Source organism: Protopterus annectens, chromosome 10.part0 (assembly GCF_019279795.1).
Source record: "Protopterus annectens isolate FY-2018-M chromosome 10.part0, PAN1.0, whole genome shotgun sequence".
Lineage (NCBI taxonomy): Eukaryota > Metazoa > Chordata > Ceratodontiformes > Protopteridae > Protopterus > Protopterus annectens.
The window spans coordinates 37543970-37569938 of record NC_056744.1 but is presented as its reverse complement, the minus strand read 5'-3'; the positions used below and the strand labels follow the sequence as shown (position 1 = coordinate 37569938).

General features: G+C 39.5%; 1 protein-coding gene across 1 annotated transcript in view; it reads left to right on the top strand.

Moving 5' to 3' along the window:
* The window catches only part of EME1 (essential meiotic structure-specific endonuclease 1), a 258388-nt gene that overhangs the window by 140003 nt on the left and 92416 nt on the right, over nucleotides 1-25969 (top strand). Inside the window, exon 6 of the mRNA XM_044084995.1 lies at nucleotides 16044-16179. Within this exon, the coding sequence (XP_043940930.1) occupies nucleotides 16044-16179 (136 nt within the window). The remainder of the gene's footprint in view (nucleotides 1-16043; nucleotides 16180-25969) is intronic.

The window sequence follows — 25969 nt, the reverse complement described above, 5'->3', positions numbered from 1 at the left end:
TGACATAAATTATATTAAAATGAAAGAGCTGGGGGATGAATTATTGAAAATAAGAAGAATAAAAATATACTTGCTGGATTATAGGAAGAATACTGTTTTTTGTGGAAGAAGTGTACAAACCAGGAGGAAAGGGGACCAATATTTGCAGATAAGATCAGATGGTTTCCAAAGGACCGTAGAAGAGGGTAGCACCAGGGCTGGTATTGACATTTGCCAGGGGCCCCAAATAGCTAAGTTAGGACCCCGGGACCACTTCCAGTCTAAGCATCACCCTGTCACTGCCATCCCTCCTAAAAAACTTTTAGTTCATGGTGCATAGTTTTAAAAGTAGTACTCAAAGACTGAACAGCTAGAATGATCATACATTGTTACAGACCTGTGTACAACACTATGTTGGCCCATCTTTCAGAAAAACATTCACAGTGACTGGCATTTAATTGCAATGATGATGCATTACAATAACTATATACAGGGCTGGATTTATGTGAAATTGTGCTCCAGGCACTGCCTGTTTCAATTTCTCCCAACACACACATTCTCTAGAGGTCCCTTCTATCTTACCCCATCCCCAGATCACCATAGCATGCACATTACATTTTTTTCTTTTTTTCCTCACATTTTTCCTTAATTTTCAGAGCATATAGAAATTCATGGTTTCATTGAGAATGCTGAAGTGAATTTTATAAGATGGCTTGAACAGAAATTATGATTAAAGAAAGAAATTCAGTGTTTCAGTTTATCTTTAGGTTTCCTTCCTCCTTTCAACACACCTTGCCTGACCAAGACAGCACAGTAATAACAAAGACATAACACAATTAAGCTAGAGTCCCCAAAAGCCATTTCTCAACCCTTTAATCCACTGGTGTCCTGAACAAAAATTATGAGTAAGAAAAGAATTTGTCTTATTTTTCTTAAACAGAAGACATAAGTTGTTCCCAAGGCTTAATGTTCAAAACTGGCAAAATAGTATCTCAGAACAAACTAACAAGACAATTGTTTGTGACGATACACGAATCCTATCTAAGAATACTGTCTGCCTCCCTATCACCCCCCCCCCCCCCATGCATCCCTTTGATGTTAGATTGGGATGAAAGTAGTGGTTCAAATGGCCACAGTTATGTATTTCAGGTGAATGCTGTCATACATATACACTGTATACCTTCTTCACCCCTATCCCTAAACCACTTGCCAGAAGTGTAATTGTGAGGAAAGTAAAAAAACAAAACAAAAATATAATGATTATAGTAAAGTATTCCAATTTTTTGCTCCTAGACAGTACATTGTCCCTTACACGAGCTATAGTAATCTTTCTGCACACCTCGGAGGTCTTTTAGAAAAGTAAAAAGAAACCATGGCAACGCTGCCCCGAGCCCAAACACAAGCTATAATGGCCTCCTGGACATACCTCTAAGGGTTGTTTGTGATGCAAATTAAAGAAATAGTGACCACGCTATTCTTGGCACTCTACACAAGATACAGCAACTTTCTGTAGACAACTCTGAGCAGGTCTGGTTTTAGAATGGGGGGGGGGGGGTTATTTGCAGAGGCAACTACTAAGACCATATCAAAATCCAGTTATACAGTGGGGTGAGAAACCACCAAACCCATAGAATATCTGAGTCTGAGTCTTCTGCAGTATATTTTATACTTTTGAAATATAATTATTTGTTAACTGCATTTTTTTACTGCTATCCAGAAAAGATATGCATGTGTCCAGCCATACTGTATATGTGCACGTATAAAAATCAGTGATATTTTTTACACACACACACACACACACACACACACACACACACACACACACACTGCACGTTCACCTTCAGAGAAATTTGAGGAATTCTGTTTCACCTGCTGCATGTTTTTTAGGTGATGAGGTTAACCAGAGAACATAGATGTACACACAGACAAGGGGTCTGTGTGTGTGCATAAAGAAAAAAAAATAGCCAAGAACTCAGCCAGAACAAAACAGTGCTAAATAGCAATCTACAGTTGCTTTCACTCACATTCTCTTCTTGACAGACAACCAAAGATAGCTAGCTACCTTCTGAGAGATCTATGTGATAAGTGAAAGAAAATATGGCTAGCTTGTTACTCTTAAACATACTGCAGCCAAGTCTCCCCCCACAAACACACACGTGTAATGGCATTGCTGTTGATGATTGTACTAGAAAGTGAAATCCTTGATAACTTGTTAATCTTTCACAACAACGTCAACAACACACATGCACATAAGCCATAGCAATATTAGTTTTACATTGATTTCAGCAAATCGCAATACTTTCTGCAGCACACGTACTGCCAGATAAGAAGTTTAGCAGTCATCAAACAACAGCAGGAGCAAGTCAATTTTATTCACCTCATTGAGGAGTAATGCATGCCTGTTGCTGTCATTTCACAAGGTCCCTGATTTTGTCTCATAATTCTGCTGTGTCATTCGTAAAAACATTAATGTGCTATTAAATGAATTCAAGACTGCAGTCAATAAGTCCAGACATAATACTTCTTACTGTCCAAAAAATGCATGTTAATGCAAAATGTGTTGTTCTATTAACTTTTAAGTGAATTAGAGTAATATTTAAAGTGTTCCTGACTTTGAGCCTTTATTCTGCTATTATCTTTGGCTTTGCTCAGAATTGTTGAGGAAAGAAGTTGAGAGTTCAAGTATCTGGTGTTCTGTCAGTTTTAATTAAAATTGGTTATTCTGGGCTGTTGATCTCTAGCACGATCTCTAGCACCTACGTTGCTTATGTTCCTTCACTGATTATCGGCTTTATACTTATAGGGTATATCAGAACCCTGTTTTGGATAAAGTGCATAATTGGAAAATTATCTTTTTTTTCCTCCTTATTTTATCTCCATCAAGCAGCAGCTTGTCAGTGATGATTGAAGAGGCCCTTATAACTATGAGTACCGCAGGTGCCCAAAGTTGGTTAGTATTTTAGTTTTAGGGAATGACCATTATCTGGATCTAACTCAAGGGCACTATGTCAGTGTTAAAACACTTAATGAAATTGTAAAAGCTGTTCCTTGATAAAACACCTTTACCATAACCATATACTGTATATTTTTTAAATTTTAATGGAGATATAAATAAGCGTTATTACCCATTTGGTTTATTAAGTAAGCAATTTTGCTGTACAAGCTTTGGTTGGTTTGACAAACATGTAACAAAACAACCAAATAGGATAACTTGCAACTGCAGGGTTTGCTGGTGCCTAAAGCCAGCTTTGGGTAGCACTTCTACTGATGAGTAGGTGCAAACACTGAATGTGCACAGAGAATGACAAAGTAAAGAAAAAGAAGGGAATAGAGGTAATACAGATTTTCAGAGGGGGACATATGCTCATTCCTCAGACAAAAAGGGAGCATGATATCATGAAAAATAAAAAGAAACTATCATAAAGTATGTGTGACTTATGAAAATTATGTGACTTTTAATAACTTTACAACTGTGGGTTGTCCATCTGACGTATTTATAAATAATGAAGAGTTATAATTCTAATTTCTTCTGGACAGAATGACAGTTGTGAACTTGACTAATATGAATTATTGGACAATTTACTTTCAGTATCACAACTAGGATTTAAATTTGTACCTATTCATTTTCTCAGTTGGAATATTATTTTGAAGGAATTTTTTGTTTTACATGCAAGTTATTTTAGGTAAATATTTTAATATGAATGAACCTGATATTAATATTGATGTAGTGAATGTTCGGATATGGTGTTTATTACATGTAACAGTGAAACAGAAATAGAATGCAGAAATTTTAAGTTTTTATTGTACGTGAAGTGTTTTTATGCCTAATGTTAATAGTCATGTGATTCAGAAATTTAAGATACTGTGCAGTACAATATATTTGAAGGTTGTACGGCTTTTAATAAAGATAAAGTATAATTTGACAAAAATACAATGGCAAGTTGAAAACTTTACAACAGAATATAAATACTGTAGTTAAAGCCAAATTAATGATAGCTAATCCTAGACTTTAATGTTTTTATTGCCTTCTCAGCCATAGCCATTCCTACATTTCCTTTGTGATGCTTAAATACATCTTCTGCTACTGGATTTCCTAAATCTTTATTGTGCCTCTCATTAATATGTTTTGAAGTCTTAGCTTAAATTTTCCTTTTGTTTTACGTATATAAAACATAAGCCACACTGATAATATATAGCACGGTTTTAGAATTATATGTAAAATATTAGAAAATCATGCTATAAATACTTTCCATTTTCCTAACTACATACTTACAAACATTACAAGTATTACATTGAAAAGTACCAAGTGGTGGAGAATTGTTTAACTTTTTATTCTCTCTCTTTCATAGTAATTGCAGACTAGCATAGCCCTATTACTTCTTTCTTATATGAGAATAGTAGTCTAAAATTCTGATCCCTTAACTGTTCATCCTCTAATATTTTCCTATGTTTACACAACAAATTTCCATAATATTACTAAAAAAAAATCCACATCCTGTTACACAGTATATCACCTATTTATTTATTAATTTTACATTTGTTTACCAGGAAAGTCCAACTTGGAACAAACCAATTTTCAGTGGAGGTCCAGGGAGAAACGCTCCAGACGCATGTCTTTATAATGCCACATTCCTCTAAATATGTCCTAATTATTTCACTGGAATAATTTCATTCATCAAAGATCTTAGTCATGCTTTCAGATCCCACTAAAAACAACTATTGCCATCCAGGAAATTATTACCTGCCATTTTCCTTCCTATGTATCTTTGTTTGTATACGGTTGTTTTTACCAAAGAATGTCATATCCAAAAAAATAATTTCCTTAGTACTCGCTCTTTTCCTGAACAAGCTAGTGTATAGCAACAAATTCCTTTAGATGTGAAAAATGAGAATAATATACATAGAGGTTTACTTAGGAAAGAAGCAAAGCTTATATTAAAATGTTAATACATTAAAACCAGTAGATTAAATAATGAATTATATTGAGTCATATCCTATATATTCATTGTGCAGTTTAATATACATTTTGATTTTTTAGGTGCTATTTTTTAAATGTTGCATTTGTAGGTTTTTGATTGAAAAAATCATATGACAGATATCAGTTAATCTTGTTTTTAAATTAGTTGGTAATAGTTCATGTTTTAGTCGGTCTTTAAAGGCATGTTGATGCAGCACCAGACAAGTGGTTTTACCATTCACCCAGTGTTGTTTGATCTAATTATTATTTTTAAGTCCTACAGTATTATGGACAACTCGCCAATAATCATACTAAGTCTTTGTTACCCATGCATTAATTGGACAAACAGTTTTTATTGGTAACACTTATGAAACGCACTTTCTGGAGATAAATTATTACAGTTTTATATAATGTATTACTATACCAGCACGTAACGTGACAATACTTGACTGTGTACTGGCCAATTCAGATGAGATAATTAGAAATGCTAAAAGTGTTATAACCATTAGGTAGAGCTGATCACAACAGCATTAAGTTTGACATAGTATCTGAAGTTACTGGAAAAAAGGAAAGTTACTTTCCTATGATGTGCGAAAGTTAGATGTAAATAAGTTAAAAAAAGCTGTGGTTGGAATGAGTTTTATATAGCTTGTTTTATATATTTAGAAGATGTGCAAGTAAAATAAAGGGAAGATGCAACTCCAAACCCTGGTGGGATAAACACTTTAAGAAACTCTTCAGTAAAAGAGAATAATGTATAATCTGTATCAAAATAATAGCGGAGTTACTATGTCTAGATCCAAAAATGTCATCGTCCCCCTTTACTAAACCCTTATTAGGCCAATAATTAAGTATAATACCCCCTTTGACATGTATGTGTCCAGACACATGAAATGGCTGGAATACCTACAGAGATACCTTACTAAAAGGATACAATATCTAACCAATATGTCTCACAGGGCCTCCTCAAAACCCTGTCAATATACTCCATATCCTGCAGACTGCTAAGAAGTGACCTTTGTCTGGCATTAAAGGCATTCTCTGACCCTATAGTGATGTACTTACTGCCCATCAGCAAGAAAATGGCATCAGAAATACTCTGTCCAGGGATCTAAATCTCTTCTGCAGCAGCAACAGAATGGTTTAGAGGGGCAGGTATATCTCGCAGAGATTACCACTGCTCTGGAACAAACTCCTTTCCAGTGCAAAACAAAGCTCATCTCTGTCCATGTGCAAGTGCAAGGTTTTAGGCCTTTTTTCGTTTTTTTGGCACATGGCATTTCGAGTGCCAACATTTAAATAGGAAACCAAATCTGTAGCTACCTTAACAATGTAAGTTTTGTTGCAGCTTGAATAGCAGTAATGCGTGAAGGCAGAATTTTCTGGGAACTTTCTGAAGTAAGAAGGCCTAAATACTGTAGTTGTGCTTTCCACAACTGCAGTTTTGCCTTATTAACCTTGACCCCTAGTTCTGCTAATTTAGAAGAATAACTTATTGGTAGCTAGAATAAGAATTAGAAGCTAAAAGCAAATCATAAGCATAATGTATTGGAGAAAAGAGTAGATTTATTCTACATATCCTTGAGGTAACCTGGTCCATATATATTGTCTCCCTCTGTAAGTAAAGGCAAACAAATATTGACTGGGTGAATAGGAATAGAGAAGAAAGCAGATCAGAAAAGGTGGTATCTGTTGGAGGAATAGAGATTAGTACAGTAGTTGGATTAGGTACTACATGAAAAGTTGGCACTACTATTGCATTGGTTGCTCTTAAATCTTGTATAGATCTGTAGGTGCCATTGCCTGGTTTCTTAACCAGTAAAATACATGTATTACATGGGCTTCTAGTAGGAACTATTATTCCTTGCCGAAGTAACACAGAAATGACAGATTCAATTCCTCTCTGTGCCTCTTCTAAGGGGTACTAGACTACCATTGGTAGAGATTCATAAGGCTTTAAAGTAACCTTAACTTGTTCTTTATACTTTGAGTCCTACCTCATTGTCTACAGCTGTGGGGGAGCAGCTTCAAGTCCCTCAAAATCAGTTATATTAGAAGTCTGTTCCAATCTAAGTATTGCCTAGAGTGCAACTTCATATGAGCAAATATCGACTGAATACAAACCCAGGGGAAAGGTTCAGTCGAGATGTCTAAAAACAACTTCATCCAGAGTGCAAAGCAAAGTACATCATAATTTACACAACAAATCTCTATCTAAAAAAATTAAAGGGTCAGAATGTCTTACAATAAAGGCATGCCAATCTTGCAATGGACCTCTTCAGATTGGGACAGACTGTCTTTGGATGATTCAGTGGAATCCCACACCTCAAACAAATTTTGTTAAGTGGGAGGCTTTTCCTGTTCGATGAAGTTATCATAGATTGAGTTGTTCCTGTGTCAATAAAGAAATGAAGACTAGAATTGTACACTGTAATGTTAACAAAAGGACCTTCCAGGTCTACTGGTACCAAGGGAAATAGCTGTCTCTCCTGTTCGTGGCTGTCCTATTGATCCTGCTGCCACATTGATGGATGCCAAGCAGTGCTCCAGGTTGGAAGCTGTCTCTCCACTGGCTGTGGGGCTTGGACTTTGCTTTGAACTGACTTGTAGGCTGAAAGGATGGATTTGTTGGTTGAAAAAAGGGACACTAATTATTAGCCGCAGTTAAAACAAGGGCTGATACTTGCCCCATGTTGCTGGATTGAAAGGTGAAGTAGGAGGTTAAAAGTTTTGCAGAAATTGTCCTGGGGCTTTTTGTTGGAAGAATCTCAATCTACCTCTGCCTCCCTCATTTCTCCTGCCATGCCCCCATCTCTTGAATAAATGTCAGATTGTCAAAGCTGGATATCCACTAATTTCTTTTGTTGTTTTTATCTTCACTGACTGTTATCTGCTACATATTGTGCTAGGTTAACAATTTCATGTATGACTAAACTGGGCAATTTAAACAAACTTTTTTTTTTTATCTGATCTCCTGTAAGTGGTAATAAGCCTTCGCCAAATGCTGCTCACTCGCTGGTTCTGGATGCCATGCAAATCCTGAAATGCATCTATTATCAGCTGCAGGAATGCATCAATAGATGCATTTTCCTTATGCACAGTAGCTTTGACTCCAGTTATTGCTTTAGCAGACCCAGCTGTCAAGATGTCAAAAATGTTTTTTTTTTTTAATTTTCCTTTGTATAGAGAATTAGATTTTGGACCATTTGCTATAAAGGTTCTTAAAAAGTGTGATGCATGAGAATAACCGATTCCAGGGATCTCTCAGATTTTCATCTTTCCTTTATCAAGTTTGCCAAGAGATTTAATGCTACCGCCACAATTTTCTTTAAAAAGCAAAAAAGTTCCAAAAAGAAAGGAGACCCCATCCCCACCCAACCCTGAACAAAGAACAGTCTAATAAGTCTGATGAGCTATATAGAAACTTCCTTCTCACTATCCTTGACAAAGCATAAATTGTTCCAGAAATTCTGAACCTCCGTTTCTCTCCAGCATGGTTATAGATGGCAGAGGGAGTCTCTCCTTCCTTTTTGAGGGATTCCTCCCCATCCCGCAAATCAAACTTCTCTTATCCCCCATCATTAAGCATCTACTGTCTTAGGGTGATAGAAGCAGTCCCTCCTCTTCAGTTAAAAGGGTTTTACTCAAGAATGTTTCTGGTACCAAAGAAAAAAGCAAGATTCTTGGAGACTAGTTCTGGACTTTTCCTTTCCAGTATCAAAGTTCAAAATATTATTCCTTCACAGATTATCCCTTATTCCTCACTTGAGTTTTCTGATGATCATAGATTTAAAAAATGCATGTCATCCCATTCCTATGGATCTAGATGTTTCTTAATGTTTTCTGTATCTGGATCTCATTATCAGTTTTGTTTTTGACATCTTGACAGCTGGGTCTGCTAGAACATTAGGTGGAGTTAAAGCTTTTGTACAGAAGGAAAATGCATCTATTGATGCATTCCTGCAGCTCACAATAGATGCATTTGAGGATTTTTCAGGGCATCCAGAACCTACTGAAGGCAAATGCCAGTGGGCAGTCAGCAGTATTTTCGTATGGTCTATCAACTGCTCCAGTGGTATTCACTAAGTGTCTAGCTACTGTAGTAGCCTATTACAGATTGCAAGGTATTTGCATTTTTCCTTATTTGGATGCCTTTCTTATCTTAGCAGAGTCTTTTTCAAAGTGTCAGAAATCCCTCACTTGGGTAAGGGATCTCCTACACTGACTTGGGTTCCAGGAAAACATACGAAAATCTTGTCTGACTTCTCACAGGATTGTTTTCCTGGGGTGTCTGCTGAACACCTCACTTCAAAGAGCTTTTCTTACTCAGAAACAAGTAGATCTGTGTCTAGATCTTTTCCTAATTTTTTTTCCACTCAAATTACTATCTCTGCCAGGGAATTTCTCAGGATTTATGGATTCCATGGCTTCTATGATTCTCATGATCCCTCTTGCAAGGCTCTACATGAGGAAAAATCCAACGGTACTTGAAAATCTGTAGGTTCTGGCATTAACATCCCATGACATTCCAGATCCCAGTTTTGGGGTTTGAGAAAAGGGAAAGTTATTGATGGAGACACCACATTTGTTAGAATCTAGGTCTCCTGTTCTCTCTTCCAGCTCCAGCACTCACTGTCACAACAGACATTTCAGACTTTGCTTGGAAATCTGTGTCTATAGGGATAAAAGTTCAGAATCTTTGGAACAGAAAAGACAGACCAAAAAAAACACAAACATAAGATATGTTAGCACTTGTAAATGCTATCAATTCTGTTACTGTGGTCTCTGGTTCCTCTACAAGTGTTTACAGATAACACCATGATGATGTGGTACGCAAAAAAGTAAGGGGAACCAGATCTTACCCTCTGTGCAGATTAGTCATGGTAGTCCTGGATATTGCTTTTCAGCACAAGCTCTCTCAACAGTTATTTTGTATCAAGCAGAGCAGGACCAGGACAGATAGTCACAAATGGAAGCTGAATCGGGATCTTCCAAAAATTGATCCAGCTGTGGGGAACACCTTAAATAGATCTTTTTGCCTCCACTCACAACAATCAGTTGACAAATTTCTGTTTCAAGAGTCCATTCAAGAAGGCCTGGAAGACAAGTGATTTTTCTTTTCTTCGAACAGGAATATTTCTTTACTTTTTTCCACCATTTCTACTAATTTCCAGGGTTATTCTTGCTTTTGATGGGAAAAAAAAGAAATGCTGTAAGCAATTCATTCTTAAGAAAAAACTTAACTGTTGGGCAGATGATTGCATATATTGCTGCAGATGCTACTCTCTCCTGATTTGGAGCAGGTAGATTTTGGACTGCTTAATGCTTTAGAACTGAAGGAAAAAATGGCAAGCCCATGGGCCTGGTAGTCTTGTGAGGGGTTTTACTCTTTACATTAAAGGGAGTGGCTTTGGATAAAGGGTCCTCCTTTGTGATTCAGGCCTTTGAGGCCAGACCTTTTGAGAGGAGGCTTCAGGGCCAGTGCTGGCTTCACCCTCACAGATGAAGATTTGGCCATTAGTTACTTACTGGGATACAAGATTATAGGCTAGAGTTTGTCTCTGAGATGGGACTACATTTTTCCTCCAGGGTTTAAATCGGTTCTAATCCTGTCTGTATCAACTTGGCATTGCTCAGTGCTAGGATTCTTAATAAAAAAAAGTTTCTGACATTCAGGTCTTTCCATAATCTTGACTACATAATGCATCTGTATAATTACTGAAACTTGGTTTCAGTGTAATGAGAACACTTCCTCTTTTCTTAGGTTTGGCACTTGCTATTCACTCAGATGGTATGGTGCAAGTGGGATCTGTCTGTATTCATTCTCAATCTCTTTAACTCATGGGAAATTCAGCTTGACAACAACTTTGAACTTTTATTTATTGTTTATTTATTTCTCTGTGCTTACCAGGAAAGTCCAGTTGGGTAATGCCTATTTTCAGTGGAGGTCTGGGGAGAAAAGCTGCATTTGCTTACATTGCATTATACAGAGTTCCAGATAAACACAAGTTGTTACGTTTCTACTTACATTATAACCAGCACAGGTAACCAAAAACTAAGGGCAATGCTACTCAACGCCAGAAGTCTCAACCTCAAAATGCACACACTCGAGGCTCTCCTCAGCATGGAGAAAAATTGATGTTTGTGCAGTGATGGAAACCTGGTTCAAGGCTCAAGAGAGCACCCCAGCACTGCCAGGTTACAATTCATATCATACCTTCCGGCCTCAGTTACCGGATCGCAGTAGAAAGCTCGGAGGTGTATCCATATTCATCAAGGATACCCATATCTCCAGGTTAGTAGCACAGCATGATGCCCCAGAGATCATCCATGCGCAACTATCAGCAGGCAAAACCACATTTCAAGTCGTAGCCGGTTATAGATCGCCCACCATGTCCCAAGATGCTCACTCTGAATTCCTTGAGACATTGGAAAATATAAAGGTCCTACCCAACACAATAATCTTGGGTGATTTCAACTACCCTGGTATAGACTGGGTGAACTACCAATGTTCCAACTCCTATGCTCAGCGATTCATAGAATTTATAAATTCAAATGCCCTTGAACAGCTAGTATGTTCTCCCACTAGAGGGGACAGCATATTGGATTTAATCATCACAAATATGGGCGCCCATTGTACCACACCCATTATCACCCCCTCCTTGGTCAGATCCGACCACAAACTGATAACCCTGGACATCCTCACTCCTCCACCTCCCCCAATCAAAGAAACCATAGTCAAAAACCTTTCCAAAACAAACTTCAAACTACTTGCATCCAAAGTGGAAAGCTTCACTATTCCCATGCAGAAGGATAATGATATCCAGGATGCAGAATCCTACACCAAGGCACTCTATATGCATCTTCAGGATTGCATGGACCGTGCTATCCCAAATAAAACCAAGACTCCTTCCTCAAGCAAGAAGAAACCAGTCTGGTGGACCCCAGCCATAAGCAAACTTTACAATAAAAGGAAGAGACTTATACAAAAAAAGGTCAAATCTCAAGTAGAAAAATCATCCCTGATAAGCATTAGTAAGAAATTGAGGGCACTCATCAAGTCAACTAAAGCTAATTTTGAAAAGAAAGTTGCCAAGGATACCAAGGATAACCATAAGGCCTTCTATGGCTACGTCAAAAACCTAAATGGCAAAGCTCAGGTCTGTTCTGAGCTAGTACAAAATGGAACAAAATACATTGACCCTTCTGACATTGCCAACATCTTGGCTGATGGGTTCAGTGCAAATCCCCCCCCTCACCACCTACAGGGCCTATTACCATTCTAGGGAATTGTGTAAGTCCAATTATTACTGATACGTTGGTTAACAAGACTCTATCTAAAGCTAAAAACACTGCCTCCATGGGACCAGATGGTGTCCCAGGCTGTGCCATACGCGAGCTCCAAAAGGAATTAACCCTGCATCTTAATACCCTGTTCAGTCTCAGCCTCTCCACAGGATATGTGCCCATAGAATGGCGCACTGCAATAGTGGTCCCGCTACACAAGGGTGGGGCCACAACTGACCCTGGGAACTACCGACCAATAAGCCTGACCAGCCTGATCTGTAAGGCTATGGAGTGAATCATTATGGAACTCATAAATGGAGAGATTGGGAACCTCCAGTCGCTGGACCCCACACAGTTTGGCTTCGTCAAGGGCAGATCATGCCTCCTGAACCTGGTGGATTTCTTTGAGACAGTTACTCAGGCTATAGATAAGGGAAAGGAGGTACACACGGCTTACCTTGACCTTGCTAAAGCATTTGACACCATTCCCCATTCAGGTATTATTGATAAGCCTGGGCATAAACCCTTACGTCACAAGATGGATCGCAAACTGGCTCTCAGACAGATCCCATAAAGTAAGAGTAGCGGGATTTATGTCCGTATCCAGACCAGTAATGAGTGGTGTGCCTCAGGGCTCTGTCCTGGGGCCCCTCCTGTTTGGCATATACTTCTCAGAAGTACAGGCAAGCACAGAAGGGCTGTGGCTGACTAAGTTTGCAGATGACTGCAAACTGGGTGCTATAATAGAGTCTCCGGCCGACATGGAGATCCTCCAGAAGGGCCTAAATGAGATTGATGCATGGTGTCAAAGCCATGGTCTCAAGCTAAATGCAAAAAAATGCGTAGTAATCCCCTTTGGAAAAAACAGAGTAACCGCAAACTACAACATAGGAGGCAATCCCCTGAAATCTGAAGAAGAAATAAGGGATCTAGGGACCCAAGTAGATAGTCAGCTTTCCTTTGATAACCATGTTGCCAAAGTGGTTAGAAAATCCTTCTATGTGACCCATCTGATCACGAAAGGGTTCGCATCAAGATCTAAGAATGTAATGGTGCCCCTCTACTCTTCCCTCATCAGACCCATTATTGAGTACAATGCACCAATTGGAATGTGCCTGGCTAGACATCTCCAGCAGCTGGAGAGACCACAAAGGTACCTAACCAAGAGGATTACTGGCCTCAAACAGTTGCCCTATGCAGCACGATTGAAAACGCTAAGACTGTTCTCTGTTGCATACCGCTTTCTCATAGGCGATCTCTGTCTAACGTACAGAGCCATGTCCAACCCAGAATTGTTGAACATGCTCCATCTTAGTAAAACCAAATCTACTCGAGCTACACGCTCTAGGGATATAAACCTCAACACAACAATGAATAGAACATGCTGGAGGGATAGATTCCCTTCGCAGAGACTTCCCTTACTATGGAACAGGGTCCCGATCTACATAAGATAGAGCCCCTCACTATCACTCTTCAAGAGGAACCTTGATGAGTGGATGGGTAACAGAAAGTTCACACCGGGGATCACACCAACAGCACTACTAGATAGGGGCTAAGGGTACTAGCTGCTAGTACAAGGGTCTAGGGAACTACTAAAGGGGCGGTGAATACCGCACAACGTGGCTGGGCTAATATATGCCTTCGGGCAGATAGCCCAGTACCAACCTATGAACCTATTTATACACATACAGTAGGTCCATTTATACATTCTAAGATTTGGCAGAGGTAGAATTTACTTGCAACTTAGTGGATTGCACAGGCAGCATTTATGTATAAAAATTCTTTTGACCTGTCAGTGAGAGGTTGAGAGTATTCTGTTTAAGGAGAGTATTTGGAGGTTGTGTCATATGGTGAGCACAAAATCTTAAACCTGGTGATGAGCATGTGCAGGACCAGGACTGGTTAAGATGTTGTTTAATCTATGGTTTAACACTATTAAGTTTGTTTGAGAGTTTTATTTGTGTGGTGATAAGATAGTACTCCAGTACTCCACTGGGAGTAGAGCAGGTATCTTGCACCATTGTTTGACTTATTTTTGAGTAAAACTATAGACATACTTGCCTGTTTCTTTAGAAGCTGAGCTAATGGTCTTGGATAGCATGGTCCCAAAAATCAAGACCAGTTATGTCGTTCCAACTATAGAACCCCTCGTAAGTCTTCCACTGACCATGACACCTGTGTCAACCAGATGGAATCCTTACCTGTTGAACCTAATGCAATCATCCTAGATGACTGTCAACTGCTTGTCCCTTAACTGCCAAATGTATACAGCACCAATTATGTGCAGTTGTTACTACTTACTCTGCAGAAGAAGTTGTGCCTCCTCCAACAACCATTTCTAATTTCCTTCATCTCATTCTTACAAATGAAGCCTCAGCCTGCTGTGCACCCAACATCTTCCCTTCCATGATTTAATCAGATCATCAGGCTGTCACGTTATGTTAAGAATCCAGTCCATGACTTCATCCAACCCCATTGTATTTAAGGATTTCTCTAACAGCAACTGACAAGTGCTCTACAGTTTGACAATCAGCACATCAGATGTTTTAGAACGTGAGAAGAGGGGCCAAAGTATTCAACATACGATCCCCTTAAGAGTTAACTGCATTAATAAATTTGGTACATTTTTCACATGAAAGACAAGCCATTCAGTGGGAAAAGGCAAATCCGAGTACAGTGCAAACTTAAGCTAGTTAAATATGCAGGCTGTTACACTGTACAGCGTTCATTCCTCCTGTGTAGTTATACCAAAGGGTAGATCACAGTAACCACTAAATATTCCTGTATGCAGAACAAAACCTTTACCTGAGTGTATGTCTGAAGTCTAATAAGCTTGTCGGAGAGAATCTGTCTTTTTCAGAAGGATAGTCTTAGGATTGTTTGATTTGGCTTGGAAATTGAAGAAGTTTTAGATGGTGAAGGATTTGCAAACCAGGATGGAGGAGAATTTTACTTTAGATATTTGGGGAGTGTCCATGTTTGTATTGTCTTTTTATTATACTGGGTCAAATATGTTTGCTGCATCCACTGCAAACAGCTGTCTGGTTGCCTTTCATGGACGATTCTCCAGGCTCCACATTGATGTAGGAAGATTGTCTTCTGTAACCCTGAGTAGTTAACCTGTGAGCCACTTCTACAGTTTGCATATCGCAATTTGACCCCATTTCTCTAAGCTGAGTGTGTTGTTTCAAGTCGTATATTCAGTTGTTTTCTGGTTACTAGTGTATGGGTAGATGTTATCCTACTGGATGTAGCCCAAAAAGAGGACTGGTAAAAGGAACTGGCTGTGGTAGCTGAGGGGTGACTTTATGGATCATATTGCACAAATGCCATATGTCATCTGCAGTGGAAGTCTTAATTTGTTGGGATATATACTATCAGAGAAATGCTGCTCCTTTGTGTGTTGACACCGAAAGGTGGTCTTGAGAGACCAATGTAGGTGACATGCTGGGGAGTTGAATAAGGCATGTGGTCCTTTTGATATTTCTGAAACTGGTATCCATGCTGGTTCCAGAGTTTGGAATCCTCGTCTCTAAGTAATGGGGGGGTGCCACCTCTCCTTCCATTTTCGATGAACAGCAGCTCTGAACTGCCATGTCATCTGGACAGCTTAGGCTGTCGTCCGTTGCTATAAGAATTGGGAGCTGGGGCATTGACATGCAGGTGGTGTTCCTCTATGTTATGAATTCTATAGAAACCATAATGGGGTCAGTTTTGTACTACTACACTGAGTGCCTTACACAATTTGAATTGCTTTCTAACTTTTTAGAAATGAGACTATATTGTGATCCATGTAAATTCTCTATAAATATCTGTGTAGATCTCAGAAGGCTTATTCTCAGAAGAAGCTACGCCAAGCTGTACTGAATGATGGACAAGATGTGGGAAACAAGCGAAAAAAGAAAAAAGCCAAGGAGGATCTTCTTCCTGAACTCTCCCGAATTGATGTAGAAGAGGTGAGTCAAATCAGAAAGAGCTGGCAGACAGTAGTAGTATTTTTCTCTCTACATAAACAACAATGCATAGCCAGTGAAGACCAACAGTACTGAAGCACTATTTGATTTTCAAGTCATTTATAAGTGACATTATGCAGTTCTTATGTAGTGGTAAGGTGCCCCTACTTAATTGAGTCTCTAGCACTAAAGCACACAAAAGTGCTGCCTAACCCGTACCTTCGGAACATGTTTATACCATAAGGTCACTTTATGAACCTTGATAGAACTATACATTACTTTCAATTTGAGTTATTTTTAAGATTATTCTTGGAGCAGTCAAACTGAAATGGTATCTGTTTATCTATGCCTAGTTCATCATAACCTAACCATGTGAAAGCAATGAATTTGTTTTTAGTCAGGATTTCCACTGATTATCAGTGATTTACAGGGGACCAGAGGAGAGATAGTGATGGACCAGATTTCTGAGTATCACTTGCACATGAAGCATGACTATTCTTACACTGGAAGTGATACTGGAAATGGTAACTTTTGGCAACTCCTTGCTGCATATTTGTAGTTATGTACTACATACAGAAATGGAAAAGGCTTGCTACAAAATCCATTAAGTGACACCCTTCTGGCACAGTGACCTACTGTATGCATGCAGTGTTTTTGACGCAGGTGCTGGAAGAGTATTGGGCAAAGAAAACGTGATAAACCATTGTATGGTGCCCTGTTATTTTTAACACACACAATATCTTCCATGGTTTTAGTGGAAATGGCCATACAGGATGCCAGTTTGTGGCTGAAACCTAGTACATGAATTAAGCCTCGAGGTTAGAATGTTGTGATATGTTGTGGAAAAGCAGAAGGACGTGAGTTATGACCTTCTAATGGCACATTACTGTTGGTGAAATAAGACATAAAATGCTGGTATTGTAATTGACTAGTTCGTATAAATTTCTCAGACTAGTAAAACAATTGCCATTGGAGGTAGCATTACTTCAGGTGGTGCATCATCTGAACTAGATAGATATCTAAAAAGCAGTTACATCCTTTGTTACTGTCTCACAAAATAACTTGAACTGTCATTATTTTTGACCAATCGCTAGGATGTATGGAGACATTGAAGCTATCACTAACCAATAGTCTACAAGAATAATTAGAAGCTGTGAAAAGGACCTTGACCTTTGAAATGTAGAGCTTGTGGGGAGTTCTTCTTAACTTTTGAAAATGTCTTACTGCCTTGTTATTCTTTCTCTGAAATGGCTTCTAATGCAAGCCACATTATTCTAAACTGAATGTTTCGGCAAACTGCTGACAACTTATGGAGGAGTTGCCATTGTGGTATAGGAATACATTATTTGCTTGATGGCAGAAGGAGATAAGGCTAATCTTCCATTTAAGTACATTTAGTAGTATACCTCTTTCTCTGTCCACCTCATGTCCTTTTGAATTGCTCCTTGGACTCGATCTCCATCACCCATTCGGTCTATTTATTCCCTGAGTCTGCAGCCCTCTCCTTGATTAAGTACAGATTCTGTAGTTGCAGACAGATTCTTCTTCTGGTTGGATTCAGTGCTAACAAATTGTAGTCTTAGATTCTACTATCCCCACCTGACAACCATGCTGATAAATTTTGATATTACGTAAGTGGGGTGCAGCTGGATGTCATAGAAGCACACATCAGCCAGGTATTCACATGGATCTGTGCTCACTACTGTCAGTTAAGCAGCACTGACGATGCACCTTATTTTTGAGGATACTTTGACTCTGAGAAGGAAAGTACCACCAACCAGTTACCAAAAGGGATGTATGGAATATGGTGTTCTAGGGATCATTGGACTGGTGTCAGTTGCAAAACTGAAACAAACTACCCAGAAACTGATTAAAAAAAAACCTAATCCAACATTTCAGTGGAGGGTAAAAGCCTAATCCAACATTTCAGTGGAGGGTAAGCAGTATGTGTGAAAGATCTTTTATGTGAATGCCAGTGACATAAAATAATGCAAAGCTGCATGGAAATACAACGCATAGCTAAAGGGCATCAGTCAAGATAAGATAGTGTTTATAAATAACTCCTGTCTTTATCAAGGCATAATTATTAATATAAATAAATATTCGTATTGAAAATAATTCCTCTAATAATTGTCAGACAACAGATGTAAACCAGCTGTAACGCTTCGCAGTGTTTTTTAGAATTGTTAGCTCAGCTATTTGCTAGGAAAAAAATAGAATGGAAAGGTCACAGCAGCCTGGAACAAGGGTCACACACTGACGCACTCTGATGTATTGTAACAGCAGTGAATGGCTCTTCTATTAGAAGTTGTATAAAACATGTATTATTCAGTATTTTTTGTATTTGTATCAAAATATTCCTAAAACGTGTGCATAAAGAATAAACAATGTAAAATACATGGCTCTGTAAAATGTACATATATGCTACAAACATCAAATAATAAGAAAATGTACATTATTCTATTCCATACGTTGTCTGTAGAATGAATGACAGGAGCAGATGTGGTACCTTACACATACATGCTGCAGATTTTTATATGAAGTTTCTATTAAGCTTTTGTATTACTTTGTAAGTTGCAAACGTTCATTAATTCTGAATTATCAACAGTAATAATGATGTAAATATTAACTGCATCTGTAACAACAATAAATAGTCTTTCTCATTAGAAATGTTAGACAATTAATAAGTAAGAAAATACGGTGATAAAGCTGAAGCAAGAAATACTTATGTCTGTACTTGTCATCAAAAAAGGAAAACCTGTTAGCAATTTGAAAATAGCTGCATCCATGACCGGATTAGGACACAGTGTATGTCTAAAGAGGCAGGACTGCATCTGTCAAAACAAAGTATAAAGTGCTGTACTTACTTGGTGTCTTTGTCAGTCCGATACACGAAAGATGAACTGTACTGACCCAACTGGAAATGCCTTGCTTGCTGATCATTTATCTTTCTTGTTCTTCTAGCTGCCTGTACTTATTTTTTTTTTCTCGTAGGTGCATGTAGATACTTGATGTGTCATTTATTCTCCTAATTAGAACCCTCAGATATGCTAAGCATGTCATTCTTTTTAGTAGTCCTTAGTTCTGGCACTGCAGGAGTAAGGGCTTGTCCAAATCACAAGATATTAAACAAATGGAATACCTAGTATTTGGCACAGGGATGCCTTGCACACCACCAAAACCTATCAACAGTGCCTTTTATATAGTGAGCAGTACAGGCAGTTCTAGAAATTGTTTGCCAGCATAATTATGACTTATGAAATTTTCTAGCATATTTGTCTGTGATTTATGAAATTTGCTGGTTTCCTAATTGCATTAATAGTAAAGTTTTCTGTGGAAGGGATTTATAGTAGGATATAAAAATTCTGATGAAAAAAGAAGAAATTAAGGCTGCGAACAGACTGCGTCTTCTGTCACCATCATTCCTAATGATGCCCTTTCTCTTGAGTCTGCAGCAAATCTTTTACCATAAACAGCAGAGGGTAGAGCAGATGTTTCCACACAGATATAACAGAGAGCAGAGGTTCCAACATAAAAGGCAGAGTCTTTGTTGTGACCTGCTTCAGCGGTGGTAGACTCCAATGGCTCTGAAGGATCCTCTCCCCAAAACTTCTTGTGCTCAGTTGTAAAGAGAAAATATAGGAAGCTGTACATGCCCCTGCATTACTGAACATGGCTCATTATCAGACCACATGGTCACCAAGTTGGTCTAAAGGAACTTATTTATTTGTTTATATTTGTTTACTAGGGTAGTGCATTGATCAATATTGACCAATTTCAGGCTCAGCCTGGGAGAAATACAAATTATTTCACAAGCACAAAATACAGAAATGTAAACAATAACTGAGTTGATGTCCTTCCATATCACTGTTGCAGTATTCTTTACAAAAAGAGATTCCCTGCCAAGGGTAGCCCAACATTCAGCCAGTATACCAAAGCCTTAGGATTTTATATACTTTGAACTTTACACGTATGCTCCCTGCTCAAGGCATAGGGCATGATGGTGACATAAGGGCATACATACCTCAGAAATTCTTTGCCGCCAGTCTGAACACCATCACTGATTGCTGGTCTGATTGCTCCTTTATCTTTGCTGGTTACCAAGATATTTTTCAGATAAGTGCCCCATTGGGGTTTCTTCTTTAGATGAAGAACAGATTGAAAAAAGTGAGCCTTGGGAGGAGGCCTGGGGTTCCAGCATGGAAATGGTCTGCATCCTGCAACCGAGAAACACATGATCCTGAAAAGGAACCGGGACTGGTTTCTGAAAATTTGTTGCAAACCCCAGTCTTTGTAAAAGGCAAACGGTATATTGGAGGTGCTGAAGTAAGATCGCACGGGAAGGAAGCTTGAATGAGCAGGTCATCCAGATAAGGAAAGATTTGAGTCCCTCTCACTCTGCAAAAGGCAATCACAGGAGTGAGGCATTTGGTAAATACCCTTGGGGCAGTACAAAGGCCAAAGGGCAAAGCAAGCAACTCAAAATGCAAGGAAGAGGCACAGAAATGCAAAAACTTCCTGAAAAGAGGATGAATTCTGATGTGAAGATAAGCATCCTTGAGGTCCAGGGAGATCAAGAAAACCTGCAGAAAAGGAAGAGGAAACAACTGTTTGAAGAGATAACTTCTGGAAGGAAGGGACCTTGAGAAAGGTGTTGAGCTGAGAAAGGTCCAGAAAGGGTGTTCAGATGCCTTCCTTCTTGGGAACAAAAGAAACATTCTGGAATAAAACCCTTTCCCTTCCTGGCAAGGGGGCACAGCTTGAATTAGGCCTTGTACCAAAAGGCCCTGAAGCAGTTCTAGGAAGAAAGGAAGCTGTTCCTGTGGAGGTTGAGGAATACCCAGAGAAGGAGGAATGGATTTCCCTACCGTTAAATATCCATGACGGATGATGGACAGAACCCAAGAGTCTTGAGTGATCCTTAACCACCTGGGAAGGGACAGGAAAAGACAAAGGGATAAGGAAACCTGACTCAAGAAAAGGGGAAGCAAAGTGTCAGAACCTGGCTTGTCTTTAAAAGGTGGCTTCTGAGAAGCCGGACTCTGAGTAGACTTAGCAGGAGGAACCTGCCTAGAACCCTTCTTACCTTTGGGAGGAGGGTAAGGCTTTCTGTAAACAAAGGCACATTTGGATGGATAATTCCTCTAGAACTTAGGGATAGGAGAGACAAAAATATGCTTTGATTCCTGCAAGGAATTACCTTTAACCTGAAGGGACTTAAAAAGACCTATGCTGTGGAACAAAATCCCTGTATATGTGAGGCAGAGCACCTCGCTGGCCTTGTTCAAGAGAAATCTTGAGCAATGGATGGGAGATCGCAGATATACCCCAGGGATTACCTCAGTGTCACTGCTCGACAGAGGCACAGCAAAATAATGGGTATAGTTCCCCATACTAAAGGGGTGGCGTAAGCCACAAAACGATGGGCTAGGCTTGTAAATGCCCTCGGGCAGATAGCCTAGTATGAACCTATGAACCTATAAGAAGTAGCAGCAGCAGAACCAAACGGGTATCAAGAGGAGCATCCAACAATTTAACCTTAATATCATCAGGCAAAGGCTTGAGGTGAAGCCAAGAGTGACGTCTCAAAACAGAACCAAAGGTAGCAGCCCTAGAGGGGAGGCATCAGCTGCAACATAACTACATTTAATCGAGTGGCAAGCTACCTGAGAAGTACAGCCCAATAAAAAGAGGGCTGCTGCCTTCCTTTCAGAATCAGGGAGGTCAGAGACTGCCGGGGAAGCCTGAGAAAGAATGGCTAAAACATACCTGGTGATATGGGTGTGGTAATAGCCAAAGTGGCAGCAGTACCCTAACCGTTCCATAGCTCCACTATCCTTGTCTGAAGGAAACAGTTTAGTAGATGGCAAAAGTTTGGTAAAAGTTTAGTGGGTTTGTTAGAAGAGACAGACATTATAGAAGGGTCAGCAGAAGGACATTTGTATAAGAACTTACAATCATCAGGCACCTTATAAAATCTATCTGGTTTCTTAGGGCCTGGAGGTTAAGAATCTGGGGCCACACAGACTGCTGAAAAGGTATCTAGAGGGGCAGCGAAGACTGGAGGTAAAGCAGATGGCTTAGGGGACTCCATCTGGAGGAGCTCATAATACCTCTTTTAAATGTCAGAAACCTGAGAACAGTCCTATTTAAAATATGCCATCATGCAAGAAATAGTATCCCCAAAGGAGAATTCTTCCAAGGGAGAATCTGGGCTAATAAAATCTTTCTCCTCAGAGCCCTAATCCAATGGAGAAAGGATTTTAGAGGAATATGCCAAAGATTCTTCCCCTGAATCCAAATTCTCTTCAGAGAAGTCCTGCTCTCTGTGCCTCGTAAGTGGGTAGAGGACAAATGGGGAGCAGGCACAGAAACTCCTTGGGGAGGCTTCAAGGCCATCAGTGCATTAAATAACTTCTGGGTAAAATCCTGCCATTCACACTGGTGATCTTCTGCAGCAGGGGAAACATGCTTGTTTTTTTGTTTTTTCTTTTGAGGAATATCTGCCCTAAATACCCTAGGAGGTTCTGATCCTTGTCTATACTCAACCAGCACAGTAGGAATCTCCTCCCAAAGTATCTGCAGTATCCCATCAGTCCCTCTAAAATAATCAGTTGAGGTTCCCCCCTCAACATTTGGAGAAGACGTTTGCAGAGCCTCCGTGGACGTGCGAGAAGGCAGATCCATGCTGGCCTCTGACAAGGTCATGGCAGAGGAATCAACCGAGCAATCCCCTGGACTTTCAACAGCCTAGAGAGAGATGTCTGGGAAGGTGGGACAGCAACTGAATCAGACCTGAGATTTTTTGGCTTTTTTCTTGGCAAGCATCTGACCTTCGGAACAGGAAGATTCCACCATAGCACCTTCCTCCAACAATGTAAGACATTGGTGGTTCTCCAGGTGAATGGACAAGGAGGAGAGATGACTAAGTAGAGTCTTAGAACAAACGCTTGGCAGATAGAACACTGTTTATGGTTGTGAGACACACCCAAACAGAAAAGAGACTGCTTGTGATGATCTTTATGGGGAATATACCTCCCACACTGACTTTCCCTTTCTGGATGACATGTAAACTCACAAAAAGTAAAGGAGAAAAAGATCCCTATCTGTAATTGATGACAGATATTCATATTTGTAATCATTTTCAAAAACTATTCACAAATTTGAGCAGTGTTATATTTATTCATTAAAGATCTCTGGGTTTGGCTGTTTCTAAGCAAACCACATCCTCCTGGATCTCTAAGGCCATTTCTTTTTGTTACTTCTTTCATGGAAAATGTCTTTCTGCCTCTGTAAAGGCTCATTTTACTAGGCCTATTGCTTCCTCTGGTGTTTTTTTTTCAAATAGTTGGCTACCAATTTCATCCGTGAGGCTGCTTGGTCCTCTGTCCATACTTTCACTAAGCATTACAAATTGGATGCTGTTTCCAGAGCTATCCTGCATTGGTTCCTTCAGGGATTCTCTGTGCCTTCCTCCTTCCAAGTTTCCGGCTGAGCTTTTATACTCTCCCTTTTGTAAAGAATACTACAACAGTGATATGGAGTTGTGTAAAATCTTATCATAACAGTAGATGTCCTTTTCTTCACTGTTGCAGTATTTGCTACATACCTCCTCACTCTTTGGGTCTACTCTTTTCCTTGTATCTTCCTGGCTTAGAATTCCTTTTATTTTTCTACTTCTGGATGCACATTTTTCTTCTAATCCCTAGGATTGTTGCTTCTCCTAGGGCAAGATATTAGAAAAATGGTAAGGGAAATAATTATATTTCAGGAAGGATTTGTAATTTGTGTTTGGAGCACAGGGGGGAATTCAGTAAAGCCTATACATTTTTTCCTTGTACACGTCTCATTGTGATGTGTACATGAGCGAGAACATTTTTTAGATTCAGTAAGTGCAGAAGCACATGCAAACAGGGAAACTTCTGTGCATTGCAAATTTCTGCTTAAGCAGGTGAATGTTGTACAAATGAGGCAGGTGGTGCAATCCAACAAGGTGAAAGGCATCTGTGTAGACTCAGTGTTCGTGGACATTTTCTGTGTACAGGAGTCTACACAGACAGAAGAGGATGTAAAAGTGCACAAATATGGACTTAACTCCTCAGAAAATAGTAGATCGCAAACATACATGTGCAAAACCTACATTGTAGATGTTTGTAAAAGGACAGGATATGTAAAATTGATAATAATTTTTTTTATAATGTACGCACGCTCCAACTTGTGCAAACATGATTAACAGAAAATAAAATTTTAAAATAACATCTATAATGTAGTTTTCACCAGTGTACTGTAGGACCTTGCATCAGGTCCATACAACGGTGCATTCGTGCTGTTACCCAGCTTACATGGCTAAGAACCGTTTAGTTTCCAGGCTGTCAGCACGAATATGTATGCACATGAGGTTCCTTTGTTGAATCACTAAAAGGAGTAACCATGTCTGCATATCAACTTTGTGTAAGCCCCTATATGGTTTTGATATTTCTACTGGATGTGGATGACATTGGGGGGTGTTGTGTTACTTTCAGGATTTTCTAGTGCTCAGCGCACGTGTTTGCGCGCTGCATAGGTTAGCGTATTTATGGAGACAGACTACTCATATGATAGTGATGATGTAGGCATCTGTCAAGTAAAACCAGATATAGTCAATTAATAATATATACTTTTGTATAAGCTATGCTGTGAGATTTGGCGTTTTGCGCCTCATTGCCCAATAAAGTTGGGCTTTTAAATCATGTCAGTTACATCCTAGGCAGGTGAACTGCATCATAATTAGCCAATCCCACATGCTGGACCTACAGCAGAACTGTATAAAGTATCCATACACCGTACATTCTCATTTTCCCTCAATTCTCTGAACCATTGGAGTAGAGACTTGGAAATTTTAACCGAGATGATGCTAGGGACTGCTGTAGCTGTTCTACATCTGTATGTGCTAGATGCTGAAGTCAATGCTGCTGGTGCTGCTGACAGTAGGCCTAGAGCAAGAAGAAGTGTGTTCAGGCCCAGGGTAAACTTCCAGGAGCTACATGAGCTGGAGACTGTAGAGCGCTACAGGGTGGACAGGGACATATTACAAGAGCTCAGTGAGCTCTGCCGCCCTCAACTCACAGTCAGAGCTAACAGAGGGAGACCCATCCCATTTTAGGATACTAGCTACAGGTACTTTTCAAAGACCAACTGGGGACATCATGGGGGTGTCAGAGGCATCTGCATCCAGGATAATCCACCAATTTCTTTATGCAATGCTCCCACATGTCGGTGAATACATATCTTTTCCCCTTGACCCTGAGGTGAGGGCTAGAAATATGCAATGCTTCTACCGTGTAGTACACTACCCTGAAGTACTGGGTACCATAGATTACACTCGTGTACACATCAAGGCACCACCTGGTGAGCAGGGTAGAATCTACATAAATCGCAAGGGATACCACTTCATCAACTGCCAAATCGTGTGCAATGTCCAGGAGATTATCATTAATTTGTGTGCTGGCAATCCTGGCAGTTATCATGACTCCTATATCTGGCACATATCACAGCTGTACAGGATGTTTGTTAGGGGGCAAATCCCAACAGTAAATGTGATAAGAACTCGGCAATGCAAAAATAACAAAAAAGCTGTTTATTCAAACAAAGCTTTCAGGTAAAACCCTACATCAGTGTATAAAAAGGCAGGACCCAACATCCTCACTTTATTTTACACACCGCCATCAATTAATCAATTACATATGCTAAACATTTAAAGAACCATAATATTCACATTAAATTTCAATATTTGATTGCCATATTAATACAAAAA